We start from the raw sequence: 21,255 nt of genomic DNA, 5'->3' as shown, positions 1-21,255 counted from the left end.
ACGTCTCCTAAAATTACCTTTGCGATACACCTTACATTTCCAATACTTTGAACCTTAACAAGCAGAAAGATATTTTAAAATTATTGAATGGTCTAAGGTGCAAGTTTTGTTTTGTGAAGCAGGAATAAAACAACTTATCAAGCAACAAGAAAAGATTTAAAATGATCAAGAGCCTATCTGGAGTCAATCTGTGCTAATTAAAGATGATCCAAACAGTGATCGAAGGATGGCATCTGAAGATCCAAGTAAAGAAGTTTGTGACTATTGCATTGTTATAACAAAACATACATGATGGGCAAAATAAAACATTGCAAATTTGCAGTCACCAGTTGGAGCAAAAGACTCGTTTGCAAGATTTGCAAACAATGCGAACTGCAAGCGGATAACTGACCCATTGTTGTCTTTTCTAGCCAGTGATACCAGCTCTTGTGGGAGAAGCATCAACAAGATTGTTAATATTAACACTATATGAAATGGAGGCATTTACAATACCAGTAGAGGAAATCCAAAAATATGTTATATCTTAAGTTCTTAACAATCCAGAGCCGAGAGAGAATTTGTTAGGCATTCAATCGTGAACCAAAAAGAAAGAAGCAACAAAAGATTAGGTGACAAAACTCAGTAGGATTAGAGTTGCCAATCTATAGGGAGAATACCCAATTTCTCCAAAATCTGGTTTGTCTGAGAAAAATGCCTGTTACAACACAATGAGAAAGAGAAACACCACAAATTATAAGATAGCACTATAAATATGAAAAATTTGTAATGCTACTATTTCTACATTAGTTGCACTACATTGTTACCATGTGCTATGTGTACATGCATAGCATCATCCACACCATTATATATAGGTTAGCTCTTAACTCCCAAGTACTTACATGGAACAAAGTAGTTTTCATTTAAGCACTGCACTTATCTCCCTCCCTACAAGGATTTAAAACTCAATTTTCAACCAAGTTTTGACCTGGCTTGGAACTGAAACTTTGATACTGGTTTTGCAGAAATTTCAAATTATATATAGTTAAAATTTGGATTTTTTTTAAGGATGGTAATGAAATTTACAGCATTTTATATTATCACTTATCTATATCTATATACTAAAACAATGTATGCCATTTCAAAGGTCGTCTGCTTCCTTCATTGCCCCCTCTAAATTTTCCTTTTCTTTATTCTTTTTTTTTTATTTTTCTCAAAGAATATTCACTCATGTTCCTAATTTCTCCTCGTAATCACTTCACTTCCACTTGCATTTATCCTTTCCTTGAAAGTCTCTCCTTAGACCTTTCCCCCTCTCCTAAACCCATACGATCTCTTCCCTATATTGCCTTTTGTCTTTTCACTTTTCTCCTATAATAAAGTATCCATTAATTAAGGTACCATTTGGATAAGCTTTTATTTATGGACTTTCAGCTTTCAAAAGTCTGAAAATCCAAAAGTTAGCATTGTTTACTTGGTAGCGCCTACTTTCTGGAAGTGTCTAGAAAGCCAAAGTCACTTAAGGGTTGACATCCCAAAGTAAAAAAAAAAAGACTTCGGGCTTTAGACTTTTGGCTTTTGGGGTGAAACAACTCTTAATTCTTGCCATCGACTCAAGAAGATTTTAACTCCAAGACTCAAGAAGACATGTGGTTAATAAGGTAGGTAGTTGGTACAACTGCGTCACTCCAAAACTTCACAAGAACATGGTTAGCAAAAAGAATGTTCCTTGCAACTTCCACAATGTGTCTATTTTTCCTCTCCGCTACTCCATTTTGTTGTGGAGTACGAGCACAGGAACTCTGATGAATAACTCCAAACTTCTCAAGATAGGAGGTAAGGTCCTCAAAATATTCCTTAGCATTGTCTAATCGGAATATTTTGATGCAGGTATTAAATTGAGTATGTGTTCATGGAACTGCTGCACAAGTTTAGGCACTTCAGCCCGAGAGCGCATAAGGTAAATCCAAGTATATCGTGAAAAATCATTAATAAATATGATGAAATATTTATACCCACCCATACATGATAAATGGTAAGGCCCCCACACATCGTAGTGAACAAATATTAAAAATGAATAGTTGATCTTTTATTACTTGAAGGATAAGTGCTCTTACAATGCTTTGAGAACTCACAAGATTCACAATGAAGAGTCAATAGACTAATTCCTTTAACTAACTCTGGAAACAACTGACTCAATGAAGAAAAGGACAAATGGCCCAAACGACTATGACATGACATAATACGACTAGTGGACTCTAAAACAAACACAATTCTCTTAGGTCGCACTTGGCTCTACTTAGGCATGTCTAACAGTAGATCCCATTCGCCTCATGGCCACTCCCAATCACCTTCTGAGATTCAATGTCCTAAAAAACACAATATGTAGAAAAAAAAAGGTCACACTGCAATTCAGGGAGTTAGTCAAATTACTAACTAAAAGCAAATTGGAATTAAATTTAGGCACATGAAGAACAGATGATAAGGTCAGGGCATTAGAGGTCTTAATGTCTCCCTTTCCTATGATAGGGGCTAGGGAGCCATCAACAAGGGATATCTTATCCCGACCAAAAATAAGTTGGTAAGAGGTGAATAATTATGGAACACGGGTCATTTGGTCAAAAGCACCAAAATCAATTATCCAAGGGGTTTTATGAGTACCTGAGACAAAAGCATGATGTGCAGTGGCATGAATACCTGAGTGAGCATATGCAGAGGAAGGAACAGTCTTTGAAGGAGCTATAGCAATGGACTCCAAGTGACTGATGATTCAACCATACTTCTAATATTCAGCTCTGGCGGCTGCAAGCTGTTCTTCCATTGACTTCTCTCCACCCTGTCCTTGTTCACCTTGTGAAGAGGTGGCTACATTTGCATTTCCACCTTTTCCAGCTTCAACCCTTTTTCCACCATTTTCTTTCTTGAATCTGCCAGGAACGAGCTTTGGACGCAACTTCCAACATGTGTCTTTAGTGTATTTAGGCTTCTTGTAGTATTCACAGATAACATCTTTTTTTCCCAATGCTAGCCTTCGGTTTCATCCTAACATTAGCATAGTGATCAACCTGTGGCTCAGTAGACCAAACCTGTCTTCTGCTCTCCTCACTACTCACCATAACATATACCTAAGACAAAGTCACCCCATCCTTTGCTAATACATTCTGCCTCACAATATCATACTCCAAGTTGAGTCCAGTGAGGAACTCATACTCAATTTCCCTCCACCAACCTCCTATATGTTTCTGCATCCTTTGTGCAACCCCAAACAACAATCTCCATCAGATCAATCTCTTGCCAAAGAGATTTCATCATAGAGAAGTAGACTGCTAAGGGCTTCTCCCCCTGTCTAAGATTATTCACATCATGCTTCAACTTGTAGACCCGAGCAACATTAAGCTTTTGGGAATAGATCTCTGTGACACTATCCCACACTTCTTTTGCAGTTTCCATCCATAAGTAATGCGGATTAATGTGCGGTTGCATAGAATTCACTAACCAACCCACTACTATGTAGTTTTCTTGCATCCACCTTTCATAGATAGGATCATCCTCTTCCGGTTTCTTCTTTCTCCCGGTAATATAACCCCATTTTCCTCTACTATACACATGTATCTTAATAGATTGAGACCAAGCTAAATAATTGGTCCCATCTAGCTTCACAATAGTCATAACCCCAAAAAGATTCTCCACTGACCCCCCATGTCCTAACCCGAAATCTGTAGAATATTTGGTCTCTCCTCCAGTTTGCTCCATTGAGTAAACGGATGCAAACGAAAATCAAATTAGGGCTTTACTAGGCTAGATTTACTGTTATAAGCAAAGAACAACCTTTCAACCCCCCAAAATTAGGGTTTCATAGGGTCTTGCAAGATGAAAAGAAAGAGAAAAATTTCAACCGCCCCTTCCAGAGGTTCTAGAGTTCAATCCAACCAAAACTGCCCCTAATAGAAATCAAAAGGCTTACTTCTGATCCCTAAGCGCCTAGTTCAAACTATCTTTACGACCTGTAACAAGGTTTCTCTAGTTATCTAGGGGTTTTGGGAAAAAACTCCAAGAACCTGCCCTAGGCTTCAACTAAGGGTGAAAAACCTCCACAAAGCTCTCCAAAAACCTTCCTAACTAGGCTGCATAAGTAGCTGATTGATCAACCAACCAGTTCTCCATACACACTATGTATGGGCAAAGAAAGGAGAAAAAAAAGTCGAAAGTGAGAACCCGCTCTGATACCAAGTTGAAAATTACACCTACAGTAATTCAGATAATGCAAGAAAAGAAGAAAAAAGAGAAAGAGAAAGAAGAAAAAAGTTTCAGCAATAGGTTGTGGAAGAAGAAAAGAAGGGAAGAGAGAAGAACTCAAACCTCTTTCTCTAGCCCCCTTTCATCAGTTGCACTCTAGACTTCCCTCACTCCTCTACAATGGCATTGTCAGCTGGGACATCCATCTCTCAAGGCACTCAATATACTGGTTCCGTCTTTGAGTCATTTGTCGTCTTTACAGTGTGAGTCGTGTCAATATGGGAAACACCATTGGGTTTCCTTCAGTCCTACAGTTGATAGTCGTATGTTAAATCCTTTTGCTTTAGTTCATTCAAAAGATTGGGGTCCAATTAAAATAGTTATATAATGGTTACAAGTATTTTGTCACTTTTATTGATGATTGTTCAAGGATGACATGGATTTATTTAATAAAAGAAATGAGTGAATTATTTTCCATTTTCAAAAATTTCATGCTAAAATACGTACGCAATTTTGTTTTCCAATCAAAGTTCTTCGTTCAGATAATGGTCGTGAATTCTTCACTTCTTTTCAACAATATTTAGAAAAACACGACATCATTCATTAAACTTCATGTGCATCCACCCCTCAGCAAAATGGGATGGCTGAACGAAAAAACTGTTATCTCCTTGAAACTGCTCAGTCTATTCTTCATCATATGAGTGTTCCTAAACGTTTTTGGAGTGACGCTGTGTTTACTACTTGTTTCCTTATTAATCAGATTCCCTCCTTCATCCTTCATGGTCGGTCTCCCTTTTCTATTTTGTTCCCCACCTTGTCTCCCTTTCCATTAACACCCCGGGTCTTTGGCTGTGTGTGTTTTGTTCACAATCTGAATCCTAGGTTAGACAAGTTGGATGCACGCTCTATTAAGTGTATCTTTCTTGGCTACTCTCGGACCCAAAAAGGGTATGTGTTACAATCCCATTATTCGGAAGTTCTATGTCTGTCCTAATGTCACGTTTTTCAAGTTCGTTCCGTTCTTCTCGGGACCTGAGGTTTCGTTATCTCCACCTTTGCTTCCTCTCCCTCTTCCAGTCCGTGATCCCGTTCCAAGTGTTCCATTTGGGGCTGAACCATCACCTTTTCCAATGCAAATTCCTATTGAACAACCACCGATCCGGCAAGTTTATACTCATCAACAGACGCCGGCACCCCCTCCGACTTCTACCTTGTCTACGGATCCTGTTGTTGCTCCTGTCCCAGAATCTTCCGAGCTTGATCTTCCCATTGCTTTACGGAAATGTAAATGTAGTTGTACCCTACATCCCATTTCTAATTTTGTTTCAATCTCTTACCTTTCTGCTTCACATCGCTCGTTTGTTTCTCTTGCCATCTATCTCTATACCTAAGGATGTCCAGGAGGCCCTTACTTCACCAGGGTGGCATCAAGAAAAAGAGGAAATCTATGCTCTTCAGCATACTCACACGTGGGGAACTCACTACTCTTCCTCCAAGTAAGCATGTTGTGGGTTGTAAATTGGTGTATACTGTTAAATACTTGTTGGATGGTAGTGTGGAGCGTTTGAAGGCCCGACTTGTTGCTAAAGGTTATTCTTAGCTATATGGGGTGGACTATATGGAGACCTTCTCTCTAGTGGCAAAGATTTGCTCAGTTCGAATCTTAATTTCCCTGGTAGTTATGTATGATTGGCCCTTGTTTCAATTTGACATTAAAAATGCCTTCCTTCATGGTGACCTCATGGAGGAGGTATATATAGAGCAACCACTTGGGTTTGTTGCTCAGGGAGAGGATAGTAAGGTGTGTAGACTGAAAAAGGCAATTTATGGGTTGAAACAATCTCCTCATGCTTGGTTTGGAAAGTTTAGTGAAGTGGTGAAGAATTTTGGAATGAAACAATGTCGGGTTGACCACTCAGTGTTCAGCTATGATTCAGAAACCAGAAAAATTTTATTAGTAGTCTATGTGGATGACATTGTCATAATTGGCAGTGACAAATTGGGGATTGACAAACTAAAGGTCTTCCAGCAAGAACATTTTCAAACAAAAGACCTTGGGAAGTTGAAGTACTTCTTGGGTATAGAAGTTGTCAGATCAAAACAAGGTGTAAATCCGTGCCAAAGAAAATATGTCCTTGATCTGCTGGATGAAACAAGACTACTAGGTGTGAAACCAGCCGAAACTCCCATGGAACCAAATGCTAAGTTGAGCAGTGATACAGGTGAAATATTTGATGATCTTGGAAGATACAAACGGTTAGTGGGGAAGCTGAACTATCTGACTATCACAAGACCAGGCATCTCCTTTGTAGTTAGCGTGGTTAGCCAATTTATGCAGAATCCTCGGATACCTCATTGGGATGCATTTCTTAGAATTATAAGGTACCTGAAGGGAACTCCAGGCCGTGGGTTATTGTACAAACCAGGAGGAAGACTTGAGGTAGTTGAGTATACAGATGCAGATTGGGAGGCTCTGTGTTGGATAAAAGATCTACTAGAGGTTACTACACATTCCTTGGAGGCAATCTAGTGACATGGAAGAGTAGGAAACAAACTGTTGTGGCAAGGAGTACTATTGAAGCCAAATACAGAGCCATGGCACACACTACATGTGAATTAGTATGGTTGAGAAACCTCCTACAAGAAATTGGATTCACAATGGACAGACCTATGAGATTGTACTATGATAATCAAGTTGTAATTCACATCTCATCTAATCTTGTTTTTCATGAGAGAACGAAGCATATAGAGATTGATTGCCACTTTATGAGGGAGAAAGTCCTTACTAGAGAGATAAGCACAGAACATGTGGGCTCAGGTGATCAGTGGGTAGATTTGTTTACAAAATGTTTAAACTTAGGGAGGGTGGACTATATATGTAACAAGCTGGAATTATATGACATATATTCTCCAGCTTGAGAGGGAGTGTTAGAGTTAGTCGAATGAGGGGTAGATTAGTCTTTTTCAGTCAGTTGAAGTTATATGCTTATGTGGCAGTTCTAATTAGACTTACTGTCCCATACTTAAGTGGGGGCAGTTTAGTCATTGTACTTAATTAAACCCCTATTCCATATTATGGTCGAATGGTAGGGTTTAGGCTACCATGTTCGATTGATTTCTTCTTCTTCTTCTTCTTCTGGTTCAAACTGCTGAAGCCACTGAACAAACAAGATACAAGATGGTACGGATAAAAACTACTGATGTATCCCAGAAGTTTACATAACTCTAACACGCTTTCTTCAAGAAAAATAGCATGTCAATGACATGAAGCTTGGATCTTAATGCAACAAACTTAGGTGGTGGTAATGTTAGACAATGTATGCCCTTAGCTCTAATCAGCATGATGTACATTATGACATTTATTGTAAATGAATAAAATACATATTTGATTCATGTTATTGTGGTGTATTTCTATGTAATACCCTTAAACTGGACACATATGAGACTCATGTTAGTTTAGAATCTTCACAGCTGTTGGATAGATCTTGGGAGATTTATCCTGCCAAAACTGACACTGATGTACCGCCAAGTTGGTTGGGGTGGCTTGTCTCAGCTGCTAGGGTGAGACCTGAGGTACATGCAGTGTGGGTTTCCTTGAAACCCTGAACCGGACCAAAATTCCAATATTGCCCTGGACCTTGGAGATAGATGAGCAAAACTGGAATGTTACACCCGACCCCTAGACTCGATTATGATACTGCACTAGGTGTCGGATTGGACCGTCTTTGATGTGCCAATTAGTGAGATCCTTAGAGGGGGTCAAAACCTGGGTATGTTGGGTCAGTCAAAGAATTAATTTGAGTGGGTGATCATAGTGACATGATCAACCCTTTTGTCGGACAAAGTGAATGATCGGGAAAACGCACTCTCTAATGGAAACATAAATGTCGGTAGTGGATTTCAAATGTGCTTGAAATTTGGTTTTGCAAAATATATTTATATAGAGATATATATTATGGTTTCACAAATTGTTTGCAAAAGGTTTTAATTCCCGAGATCCATGTGAGTAGAGAGTGCAGCACTGTACCTTGCAGTCGAGGGAGAGGTCATCTCTTGTCGGACAGTGTTTGATCATTAAGGGCTGAGAGGTTAAGTGTAAGACCATTGAGGGTTATACCTGATGGGCTAATATTGCATCTACCCACAATCCTTGGTCCTTCATAAGATGACTGGACCCAAAGACCATTTAGTGTAAATGTTGGGCCCATTAAGAGCCCATGGCGATGGACTTAGGGGTTCACTGTATTCGGCGGTGAATTCGGCCAGGCCTTGTAACAGAGGATAGGTTGAACCCATGTGGTTGATGTGTAGATCAATGTTAGGGTCCCACGCCATACAAAGAGAGCCAAACTAGCCAACGTTAAAAGGAAGTGAGCCTGAAAGCTTAATGGGCCTAAAGCCCATTTCGAACTACGTTAATTGGATTAATTAAATAGGGGCGGATCTGGGTTTGGATCAATAGATAAGGATAAGAGGATAACTCTTATCCACTCAAAAAGTCCAGATCCAAATAGAGATTTAGATTAAGGAACTCCTAATTTGATTAGGAATAATTGATCTTTATTTACAGATAAGATAAGGGATTATCCTTATCACTTAAAGAGTCAATATCCAAATAAAGATTTGGATCAGGAGACTCCTAATCAGATTAGGAGGTTGTCTCTTTAAGGCTATAAATAGAGAGCATGGCGGATATGAAAAATACACACAAACATTACAGAAGACAACTCAGTTAGACTGATTTTGCCTTTAGTTCTTTTTCTCCCTGCTCTTGCCACCCTACCATGTTCAATCTCCAATTATTGGAACTGATCAAGATTTGATCTTGATATTGTTTCTTGCCAGAAGAAACAATTCAGAAGCTGTGCTCACTACCCCATTTGATTCTTGCTGAAGAATCACATGTTCTTGGTGAAGAACTACCTACTGATCCTGCCTCATCCTAAGGTATGTCATCTTCAGTGGATGGAGGATTTGGTACACTCTTTTGGCGTGAACACCTACGTTGGAAGGAGCTTTTTGCGTGGATTCTGTATTAGGTATATCCCTCCTTAATCTTGGTTTCAGATTTGGTTCAGTTTGGTTACAAGAACGAACCTTAAAAGTGCAGTTTTCTAAATTGGGAATACGATTCCCGAATGGGAATAAAGAAATTTTTGAAATTTCGCCCAACCTTCCTACAAGGTTCGGCCAACCATATGATGGATCTCCCATCCCTTCAGGTAACCCTTTGGTGAAAATATTCACCAATTAATCAACAGTAGCGAACATGCAACATCTTCTTGGTGACAAGGTTGCAACCAAAGTGAAAATTTACTTCAATATGCTTGGTCCTTGCTTGAAAGATAGGACTAGCTGCCAAATTTAGTGCACCGACATTATCACACCATGCAATGGGTGGTCCACAGGAGGAGACCTCAAATTTATCAAGAAGTTTTTGAATCTAGAGGATCTTGGTGACCAACAGTAGCAAGAGCCCGTAACTCCAATTCAGTGCTGGAGAGAGCAACAATGGTTTACTTTTTGGCACTCCATGCTATAAAATTGGGCCCAAGAAAGAGACCAAAACCATAGGTGATTATTTCCTTCATGTAACACGAGATGCATTTGACAACAGACATATGGTTGACAATAGGACGGTGAAGGTATTGGCTACCTTGTTCACTAGAAATAAAACATCTCGTTGTGTCAACGTGGCGCATTGTAAGCTTCCTACAATGTTTCTATTGAGTGTAGGATCAATCAATACTTCACCATCATCCCATGAGAGTAGAGCATTGGGCACCATGAGACTTGAAATTGGCTTGGCATGCTTCATGTGACAATGTTAAGAAAGTATTTACTGTTGGGTGAGGAACATTCCATCAGAGTGATGGAGCTGAACACCCAAGAAGAAATGCACCTCGCCAAGGTCCTTGAGAGAAAAAGCATGAGACAGGTCACTAAGGAGTTGAGTGATGGCTGACTTGTTGCTGGCGACAAGTATGCAATTAACATATACAAGAACAAATGTAGTAGCAGCAGGGGAGTGCAGATAAAAGAGAGAATTGTTTGAGGAAGATCCCTTGAATCCCAGCTGAAGCAAATAGTGCTAGAGGCAAAAAATCCGGGCTTGGGTGCCTGTTTTAGGCCATATAAGGCCTTGGATAACTCACAAACATGTGTGAACTGAGAGGGGTCCTCAAACCCAAGCAATTAAAGAAATAGGAAGGCATTTTGTACATCTAGTCGATGCATGGGCTTGCCAAATGAGGCGGCCAGTGCCAAAACAATCCTAATAGCAGTTTGATTCACCACAGGATTGAAGGTGTCTCCTTAGTCCAGACCTGGTTCTTGTGTGAAGCCTCACCCCACTATGCATGCTTTATTGGGCCATAGTACCATCATTGTTATGTTTGATTTTAAACACCCATTTGCAGCTAATTATAATGGCTCCATAGTCCAGCCAATTAGATGTAGCAACAGGTGCACAATCCATGATATCACTAATGGGTCAAGTATGACATGGTGGCGCCTCGGTAGTAGCAGTGGGAGGGGAGGGAGGTGTTACCGACTCAGCTGAGGAAGAGACCCAGATGTCAAGGAAAAAGGCTCAATGGACTCATGAATAGAGTGATCTATAACCAGTTCAGTATACTCATGGGGAGTGATCTTTAACAAGCCCATGCGAAGAAGTTGGCCCTTTGATTGGTGACTATGCTACTGTAAATGGCAATAGAAACAATGGCCCCTGTAGGAGGAGTAGCCACTAGTTGGGATGTTGTAGCAGTATATGGGAATGTATCTTCATTGAACATGACATTCTATGAGATGTAAAGCCTACCAGTGGAAGGGGAAAAGCACTACCCTCAATGAGAAGAGTTGTACCCCAGGAAAATGCAGTCGTGAGATCTATACTCAACTTTGTGCTTTTTTACAGCCTGAGATAGGAGTAGCAGCACATCCAAATACCTTTAAGAAGGTGAAGCTAGAGACTCAATTGAATACCTTTTCCATGCTGGGAACATTACCAACAGTAGCTGACAGTAACCTGTTAACAAGGTACACTGTCATCAACAGTGAAAACTGCTGTAACTAACCCCTCAACCCAACACTAGCTCTACCATACTTCTCCAAGTCCTTCGTACTAGAATGTGATGCATCAGGGGGAGGTATAGGAGCAGTGCTAATGCAGGAAAACAGCCCATTGCCTACTTCAGCAAGGTCCTCTCAGGACGGGCATGTGCAAAATCAGTTTATGAGAAAGAGCTTATGGCATTGGTGACAGTAGTACAAAAATGGCGCCACTACTTAGTGGGCCACCACTTCATCATCTGTGCAGATCATAAGATCTTGCACTATTTGTTGGAGAAACAGATCCACACTGACGAGCAGCAACATTGGGCTCATAAACTCATGGGTTATAATTACACCATCAAGTACAAACTCGTTGCATCAAGCCCAGTTTATAACTTAGCAATACAACTCAAAGAAGAAGCAAAGACTGATCCCAAGCTTCAGGCTATATGTAGTAAATGGGCCAAGAACCCAAATACTACACCAGGATATACAGTGGTGGATTCAATCCTCCTTTACAAAGACAGATTAGGTATTTTGGCCCAATCAGCCCATTTGCAACAGCTCTTGGAATTGTTCCATGCATCACCACAAGGAGGACATTCAAGGATTCTCAGGAGATACAAATGCCTCTCAGCCCATTACTTCTGGATTGGTATGAAAGGCCATCAAGACCTATGTGGCTGCATGTGTCATTTGCCAACAACAAAGTGCCAAGCCCAACAACCAGCTGGACTATTGCAACCTCTGAAAATTCCAGAACAAGTATGGGAAGAGGTAGCTATGGAGTATGGACTTTATTTCAGGGCTCCTGCGATTGAAGGGAAAAACAGTGATTTTAGTAGTGGTTGACAAACTCTCCAAATATGGGCATTTTATTCCATTGGCTCATCCTTGCATAGCAACCACAGTAGCTTAAGTATTCATATGAGAGATAACAAGCCTCCATGAAACTTCTATAGTTATTATTTCAGATCGGGATGCCACTTTCCTCAGTCACTTCTGGCATGAATATTTCAGATTGCAAGGTATGGCATTACACCACTCAACGAGTTATCATCCTCAGTCTGATGGCCAGACAGAGGTCCTTATTCATTGTTTAGAAATGTACTTGCGTTGTTTTGCCGGTGAAAATCCAAACTCATGGGTTCAGTGGCTCCCCTGGGCTGAATATTGGTACAACACCACTTTCCAAGTATCAGTGGGAAAGACACCTTTTAAAGCTCTCTATGGAAGAGAACCCCCCTCTATTCTGCCATATGAGAGAGGCTCCACTGTGGTGGCAGCAGTAGACCATCATCTGACAGAACGTGACAAATCTCAACCAGTGCCAAGCATACATGAAATCCCAATACGACAAGAAGCATCGACCACTAGAATTCCAAGAGGGGGACAAAGTGTTTCTCAAGCTCCACCCATATTGACAGACTCCACTAGCAAAGAAAGGGTGGCACAATGTTTTAAAACGTGGAGGCATGACGCGAGGTGTTCCACAACCTAGAAACATGAGGCATAGTTCAGAATGTAAGAGGCAAAAGCCTCCTGAACACAAAGAGGTGTAAGCCTTCTTAAGAGGAGGGGGATAGGGCGGAAGGGGAGGAGGAAGAAGATGCAACTTGGGAGTCATGTACAGAGGTGTGAATGAGGTGCATGAGGCATATGCCTCTAATACACCTCATGAAAAAAAGTGTATGAGGCGCATGCCTCTTGCACCTGAGGCGTACGCCTCAGAGGTGTCAATGCCTCTGGCATATGCCTCAGAGGTGTCAGTGCCTCTGGCATATGCCTCAGTGTCACAGGTGACTCCTTTGTCGCGCCATCAAGCACCTACAGTGAGCCATCCGAGTGCCAACCGCATCCCTTCATGGTGTCAACATGTGTGTCATGGGTGGGCTTTGCTTGTATTTTGTAAGGGGGACCACCAATGGCATTATTGTAATTACTTAGTATGCTTTTCCATCATTTTGATGTTTCCTATTGTCACTCCCCCAAAAGCTTAACGTACTCTTTGAGGGGAGGTAGGTAGTCGAGTGAGCTCATAAGCGTGTAAAGGTTAAGCACGAGATCCCCTCGACACTGTACTGTGTGCTTGTGCTTACCACTGATTAATGCAATACAAATAGCCTTTTGCTAATTCGTTTGCCATCTTGTTGCCTTTGTGTGTGTGTTTGCTTTGTTTCGTAGGCTTACTCGCCCATTTCGAGTGCCGCACGGGGCCCCAACGATTACCCCCGTGATAGTTGGTATCAGAGCAGGTGCTCCTACAAATACTCTGGACCGTCTTCGTCCCTACATCAACCCAATGAAGAGCAATCGGGGCGTTTCCAATGACACACCACATGGGCGGATTCAAGCCCACGATACTGACGAAGCTCCACTTGACGAACCTACCAAGACACAAGCCCCAAAGGGGCGTACAACCAAAGCTAGCAAGCACGACAAATCAGTCGACCAACTAGCTACCGTGGACATGCGCCTCCTACGTTGTGAGGTGACAGTGGGAGAAACCCGAGGATCGGGTTGATGAACTCCACCTCAACCTAGAGACGGTTGAGAATGCAGTGGTGGAACTAGAAGGACGTTTCAATGGTGCCTTCAGAGACATGCACACCACCATACAGAATTCGGGAGTTGGGCCTTCCCAAAGCAGCCTACAGGGCTTGCTAGACAGATTCCAAGCGCAATTGGATGAGATGAGAGATGAGATGACTCTCCTAAAGAGGGCAGTGCCCAACACACCAAGCACTCCCTCCACCCTAGCTTCCATGAACATCAAGATCTGAGAGCCAACACCTTACTCGGGTGCTCGGGATGCTAGGGAGCTTGACAACTTCTTGTGGCAATTGGAGCAATATTTCTCTGCCACTGGCATCATTGACAACCAAACTCAGGTACGTACAGCTGCTATGTATTTGACTGATATCGCAATGCTATGGTGGCGTAGGTGTTGCCAAGACATTGAACGTGGAACCCGTACCATTGAACGTGGAACCCGTACCATCGACACTTGACTATGTCAAAGAGTTTTCGGCCTTGACACTGGAGATCACTGACATGTCAGACAAGGATCTTGTGTTCAATTTTATGGACGGTCTCAGGCCATGGGCCGAGCTCGAACTCCAGCGACGTGGGGTTGAGGACCTCACCACCGCCATGGCCATAGCTGAACAGCTTGTTGATCTGAGAACACCTAAGGAAGATGTGCAAAGACCATCCAGCCCAAGTACCATGAGTTTGAGTGGGGGAGATCCACAATCAACCCCTACAAAGGAGAAGCCAGTGCCCGCGGACAAGCCCTACACTTACCAACAAGGGAAGAAGCCACAAGGAGGCCCAAGCTACCAGGGCCACCAATCCACTAGGAGACCTCCTCCTGCGCAGTGTTACCTTTGCAACGGGAAGCATTGGACGAGTGACTGTCCAACCCGAAAGAAAATTACTGCCCTCATCGCCAAACTTAGCGATAGTGAAGAGAGCGATGAGGAGAAACCCACAGCGGCGCCCAGAGTAGGCGCCCTCCAACTCATCAATGCCATGGTCAAGAAAGAGGCCACATCAAAGCGGCCCACCAAAGCCCACAAGGGGCTGAGTTATGTAGACATCACCCTCGGCGGGAGGCCAACCCAAGCCTTGGTGGACACTGGGGCCACCCATAACTTCATTTCGCTTGCGGAGGCAAAGCGACTCGGCTTGACCACCACCAAACAAACTGGGTGGGTCAAGGCTGTCAACTCCGGGGCCAAAGCAGTAGAAGGCACGGCCCGTGGAGTAGAACTCCGAGTTGGACCATGGAAAGGACCCATCAATCTATCTGTGGTTCCCTTGGATGATTTTCAGGTGGTTCTTGGAGTGGAGTTCCTCAAGCAGGCGGAAGCAGCACTTATGCCACACATCAACAGTTTGCTTATTCTGGACGAACACTCCCCTTGCATGGTTCCTGTCTCATCAGCCTTGCAGATACTTGGGAAGTAGCTTTCAGCCTTGCAGTTGTACCAAGAAACTATCAACCACGAAGACAGCTCTGCGTCAACAAGGAAGAACCCCTGTCAAGTACCTCACATCAACACTGGAACTGGTTGGGAAGTCGTCACCAGGAAGAAGTCACCCCCAAGACAGTTCCATTTTCAGCGCCAACACCAATGCCAGCGCCCAAGTCAACACCAGCAGCAGCATCAGCTTCAACGCCAACCACATCAGCAGAAGTCGACTTCGCAGCAGAAGCCGCAAGTGCCCGCAACTGGTGGGCCCAACAAAAGAAGACCCAAGGCCGTGTCAAACCTTGCCCACATCTACTACCACAACCACCGGGGAGAGCGAGTGCCACCCAAGCCATCTAGGGACCACATTCACATCATCCCTAAGGCTAGTTCCTGTAGTAGCCCTGTGAGATACCCTTGGGGAAAAATGCATGGGAATCCACACCTTAATAATCCAAAACACCATTTTGATCCTTACCTGGCCCAAACCTACCCCTTAGCCAAACAGAACCAGCCACTAACATACCTTGAGGCTGCCAGGAAAGGACTTAGCCATAGGAAACCCCAACAGCCAGTTCGGGGAGCAGCAGAAGAACCTTCCTTCCGCAACAGTGACTCTAAGGGACCAGCCGAAGCCGATCTCCGAGGACGTAGATCGAATTGAGTGGGGGAGAATGTCACAGGTGACTCTTTCGTCGCGCCATCAAGCACCTACAGTGAGCCATCCGAGTGCCAACCGCGTCCCTTCATGGTGTCAACATGTGTGTCATGGGTGGGCTTTGCTTGTATTTTGTAAGGGGACCGCCAATGGCATTATTGTAATTACTTAGTATGCTTTTCCATCATTTTGATGTTTCCTATTGTCACTCCCCCAAAAGCTTAACGTACTCTTTGAGGGGAGGTAGGTAGTCGAGTGAGCTCATAAGCGTGTAAAGGTTAAGCACGAGATCCCCTCGACACTGTACTGTGTGCTTGTGCTTACCACTGATTAATGCAATACAAATAGCCTTTTGCTAATTCGTGTGCCATCTTGTTGCCTTTGTGTGTGTGTTTGCTTTGTTTCGTAGGCTTACTCGCCCATTTCGAGTGCCGCACGGGGCCCCAACAATTACCCCCGTGACATCAGGGCATTTTGGGGGCGCCTTGCTTGGAGGCGTGCCTCCAGGCATACGCCTCCCACACCTTTTAAAACACTGGGGTGGCATAAGCTAGCACCAAAATATTATGGTCCGTATACAATTTTAGAATGCATTGGGTCGGTTGCTTACAGATTGGACCTATCTCTCACCTCATGCATCCATCCAGCTTTTCACATTTCCCTACTTAAGAAATGTTTAACCCCCCACACCACTCCGTGTTTGGTATTACCAGAATTTAATGAAGAATGTATGCTGCAATTACACCCCCAAGACAATTCTGAATTATCATTGGGTTAAGGTGGGAAGCCAGATAATAAAAAAGCTATGATTGAATGGGAAGGCTTACCAAGAGAAGATGCAACTTGGGAATCATGTACAGTACTGAGACAGCAATTTCCTCAATTCTCCCTTGAGGACGAGGGCAATTCATTAGGGGGAGGGCTTGTTAGGAACACAGGTGGATCCGTGACCAAGCCAGCTATGCAACAAGTTTATTCAAGAAAGAAGAAAAGTCTTCTACTCACCAACCCTTTCCGTCAAAAGAAATTTGGTGCAGGCCAGTTCCCCAAAAAATTATGGCGTTTTGTTGGGAAGTATTCCATGGGAAAGTAAACACTCTAGATAACCTACAAAAGAGAAGACCTTTCCTCTGTATTTCTCCTAATTGATGTATTGCAGACCTTTGGGCTTGGCTACATTCGTTGTTTGGGAGTAGTTGGAGTCTACCAGCAGAAGTTCACATGCTCTTCAACCATTCTACCTTTTATTGGCCTACAACAATAGGGAGAATTATGTGGAGATGTGCTCGTGCTGCCTTGATTTGGACTCTTTGGGAAGAAAGGAATATTAGAATTTTTCAAGAAAAGGAAAGGAGCATTCAGGAATTGAAAGACTGTGTTAAATAGGGCAATCTTGGAAATCTTTCATCAATTCTCCTTTAATGACCTTTGGAGAAATTGGTCAGCAGTAGCAAGGTGTTCATCTCTAAAGGACAAATCAATTACAAGCTGGTCTCCTCCATCCGAAGGCTCACTAAAGTTGAACTTTGATGGAAGTAGCATGGGTAATCCAAGATTATCCGGAATGGGAGGTGCTTTGAGAAATGAGAAGGGAGAGATTTTGTTGCTCTACTCAGGTCCCTTGGGAATTGGGGACTCCATCAAGGTAGAACTTTTAGCTGTTGTACAAGGGGGTGCAATTTGCAAACCAGTTGGGGGTACAACACCTAACAATCGAGGGGGATTCCAAAGTGGTGGTGGGTTGGTTGAAAAATCCTGAAGAGGCTGTGGCATTACAAGAATGAAATGAAGAAGTTTAATTGGTTGACAAGGAATATGTTGGTTAGGGCTGTTCATAAGAAGGCCCAACCCGACCAAACCGACCAACCCGAACCGACCCAACCTGAGTCGACCGGGTTTTCATCAGCACGGGTCGGTTTCGGGTTGTGCAAATTCTTAAACCGATGATTCGGGTCAGTTTCGGTTTTCACACAAGAAAACCAAAATCGATCCGAACTGAACCGACTTAGTTCCTAGTTAAAACATGAAGTTCCAAAGCCCATTAGGCCACTTAGTTTTTGAGTGGTTGCAAGAAACTTTGGATTAGTGAATAGTGATTAATGAACAACTTTTGTGATTAACTTTTCATTTAAATTTTATCATAGGAGATGACTGAAATGATGTTCAATTTATGACTGTTTTTAAAATTAGCAAGATTTTATCACAGGGATGAACTTAGAACCGAAACCGACCCAAACCGACCCAACCCGACTCAAACCGACCAGGTCGGTTTTGCTTAACATTGGGTCGGTTTCGGTTTCTATGTCAGGTAACCCGACCAAGTCGGGTCGGTTGGAAAAACCGCAGTAAACCGACCCAACCCAACCCGTGAACAGCCCTAATGTTGGTCACTGTACAGTGGGTGGGGAGATCAGCAAATATTTTGTCAGATGTGTTAGCTAAGCAAGGGGTAAATAGGGAAGAATTGTTTTGGGCTCAATTGTGATTCTTGTTTTTCTTTCCTAGTTTACTTGTAAGATTCAAGGAGGGGCTGCAGCTCGCGCCTCTCCCTGGGATGTTGTATGAACTCACTCTAAATCTGCTTCTGAATTAATAAATTTATTACCATTCATCAAAAAAGAAGAAAAGAAGTCATTTGATAAATTGAAACAGATTACCTGAAAATTGTAACTACCAATCTTGATTAAAGTCTATAAAAGGCCATGTAATAAAGAGAAGAGGGGAATCCAAGTTCCATTATTCCTTCTCTCTCTCTCTCTCTCTCTCTCTGAATATTAGGAGACTCACCCCTTCAAAGCAGTGGCTTTAACAGAGGCTAACAAAACTTCAATAAAAAAAATCCATTTCAGAAGAATAATAATTATGTTAATTACATATAAAACTGACCTGCACCCAAAGAAACCTCTGTTTGCAGACAAACCAGAAGGATGAGCAGCTTTCAGAATATGATGCTTTGACTGGTCAATCAATCTGCATAACATGATTCCTTTCTAGTAAGCAAAGACATAAGCCAAAACAATACCAAGAATTCAAACTTATTAATGCATGATGTCCAGCATGGAGCTGTAGAACCCAAAACCAGTAAATTCTTACAAAATAGATAGGATTATAACCCCGATACAACATAGAAGGATTAAAGGATGTTGTCAACTGACTATATCTACGTAGAAACATCCAAACAGGTTCAATCAGATCCTAATCAAAAGACTGACAGAAAACAAATACAGTTTTATCATCACCATCATTTGATGGTTCTTTCCATTATAAAGAAATCTCAGGGGAGGGGGAGGGGACCAATTTGCAGGTCTGGAGCTTGCTAAATAAGTGCCACGCATCGATTTGGCCCTGATTTGAAAATCTCAATTGCAGAAAATAAGAGAGCATTTGTTTTTGGGACACCAGCCATGAAAAATATACAAATAATTGACATAGAGCTCAGATGCTAACTTCATATAAAATATTATATCCCCTTCTTTATAAATGAATGAACTTATCTTTTCCAAATCCCATCTAAGCTAATAAGGAACTTACTTTGACTTCTCTTGTGCAGAATTTCCCCAAAGAAGAAAAACAACTCCACTTTTCTTCTCAGAGATTGTTCGAATTACAGCATCTGTAAATGGCTCCCACCCTTTCTTTGCATGAGAGTTGACCTGATGTTTCCTCACTAAAAAACAAACAAAATTATAAACAAAACAAAAAAAGAAGGAAAATTTGCCACTATATAGAGGCCTAGGTAACACAAAAGGCAAGGTGCTGATTTCTCTGCAAATTCACCATATCATAACAGGAACAAATTCTTGGATGTTAAAAAGTACATTTTAATTTAGTGGTTATCTCATGCTTGTTTAAATTGAATAATTAATGAGGAATTAGTGAATGCAGAACCACTTCTCATCCTTTATCACTTTCAATTGTCAACCTAGAAAAACAAAATTGACCATACACAGAGGCAGCACCATAAGTTTTCATAGATAAACGGTGAAATTGATTTAGTCTAGGTTCAAAGTATTGATACGATATTCCCTATCAGGCATATCATTCTGATACACCTATTTAAAGGTGTTTCCAGGAGACCGATGTTTGTATTGAATAAACAATACAAAAATGTGTAAAACTGAAATTTTGAAAAAGAAACTAAGAAAAAGCATGGGGTGAAAGGTATTGATACACCCCTGCCAGCATATCGAGGCGTATCAGTACATTAAACCATGGATTTAGTGATGCTTACCTTTGGTTTGTTCTTTGGACATTTAGGAGGGGATAAAACCTAACTTGCACTCACAAGAAGTTAGAGCATAATTGACAATTTCATTACTTAATATTTTACCTTACACTCACAATATCATTACTTAGTATTTCTCAACGAGTCATCAAAATAATCATGTACTAATGCGGGGTTGGAGGAATAAATAGATCATGCTGTCATCCAGGACTTTACCATCCCAGTTGTCCTTCAAATAGAGGGGTAAAAGATGCTTCACTATAAGTCAAGTGATATAGGACAGGATTGAGGAAAATTTGAAAAAGGAAGAAAGCATCACTTTATTTTGGTGAAGAAAGACAACTAAAAATCAAAATCTGTATCTTCTTGTAATGTGGCTATGGTTGTTGAAATATTTTTTTCTTTTTTATATTTTCCATTATGTTCTTTCTAGTTATGATTAGCCTACTATTTTCTGAAAATAGAAGAAAAATAGAGAGAAATGGCCCTAACTCAGACCAGATTGAAGAGAGAATAAGGAGAAGAAGAAGAAGCATAAGGCTAGCAGAGAGAGAAATGGATGGTTCTTTCTCACCCAATTAGGGTTTCACTACACCTGGCTAAATGGGAGAAAATGAAGAAGAGTAACCACTACTAATAGAGCTTCCCAAACTCTTTCCAACTTCAACTTCCCACTTCTAGAGATCAAAAGAGACCCCCAAGCTCTGAGCGCCACACTCAAATTGTTTCTTTACCCTGTAATTGTGACTCTCTAGTCGGCTAGGGCTTTGGGCAATAAATCAGCAGAATCACTTTCTTGGCAATCCACAGCCAAACTCTGTCTCTCCAAACCCTCTACCAACTAGGGGCAAATGTTCTCTAAATAATCAGCAACTCATCTCTCCATACACTCTTCTGATCGAAAGGTGTATGGGAAAAAAGGAAAAAAAGAAAAGAAAGGAATAGGTGCTCTGATACCAAGATGTGATTCAGTCCAATAAACTTGTAAATAATCTCAATTTTCAGCAAAGAAAAGAGGAGAAGATAGAAAAGGAACAGCAGGAAAAGAAAGAAGAAGATGAAGAAGGAAGGAGAAAGAAGTTCAATGTCTTCTCTCCTTGCTCTCTAAACTTTTATTAATCCCACTT

General features: G+C 41.8%; 1 protein-coding gene across 4 annotated transcripts in view; it reads right to left on the bottom strand.

The window, feature by feature from the left end:
• The window catches only part of UNG (uracil dna glycosylase), a 70,040-nt gene that overhangs the window by 32,642 nt on the left and 16,143 nt on the right, over positions 1-21,255 (bottom strand). Inside the window, exons 5-7 of one of the 4 annotated variants that reach the window (XM_010279011.3) lie at positions 19,435-19,570; positions 18,790-18,873; positions 192-694 (exon numbers count right to left, since the gene is read on the bottom strand). In XM_010279011.3, coding sequence (XP_010277313.1) covers positions 628-694; positions 18,790-18,873; positions 19,435-19,570 — 287 coding nt within the window. In that variant the 3' untranslated portion in view covers positions 192-627. Of the gene's footprint in view, positions 1-191; positions 695-2,045; positions 2,346-4,453; positions 4,521-18,789; positions 18,874-19,434; positions 19,571-21,255 lie in introns of those variants that run through there. The other 3 variants (XM_010279012.3, XM_088904375.1, XM_088904376.1) reach the window with 3 other exon arrangements.

Source organism: Nelumbo nucifera, chromosome 4, assembly GCF_055504915.1.
Source record: "Nelumbo nucifera cultivar China Antique chromosome 4, China Antique-T2T, whole genome shotgun sequence".
NCBI lineage: Eukaryota > Viridiplantae > Streptophyta > Magnoliopsida > Proteales > Nelumbonaceae > Nelumbo > Nelumbo nucifera.
Note: the sequence above shows the minus strand (reverse complement) of the source record. Positions and strands in the feature narration are given on the sequence as shown.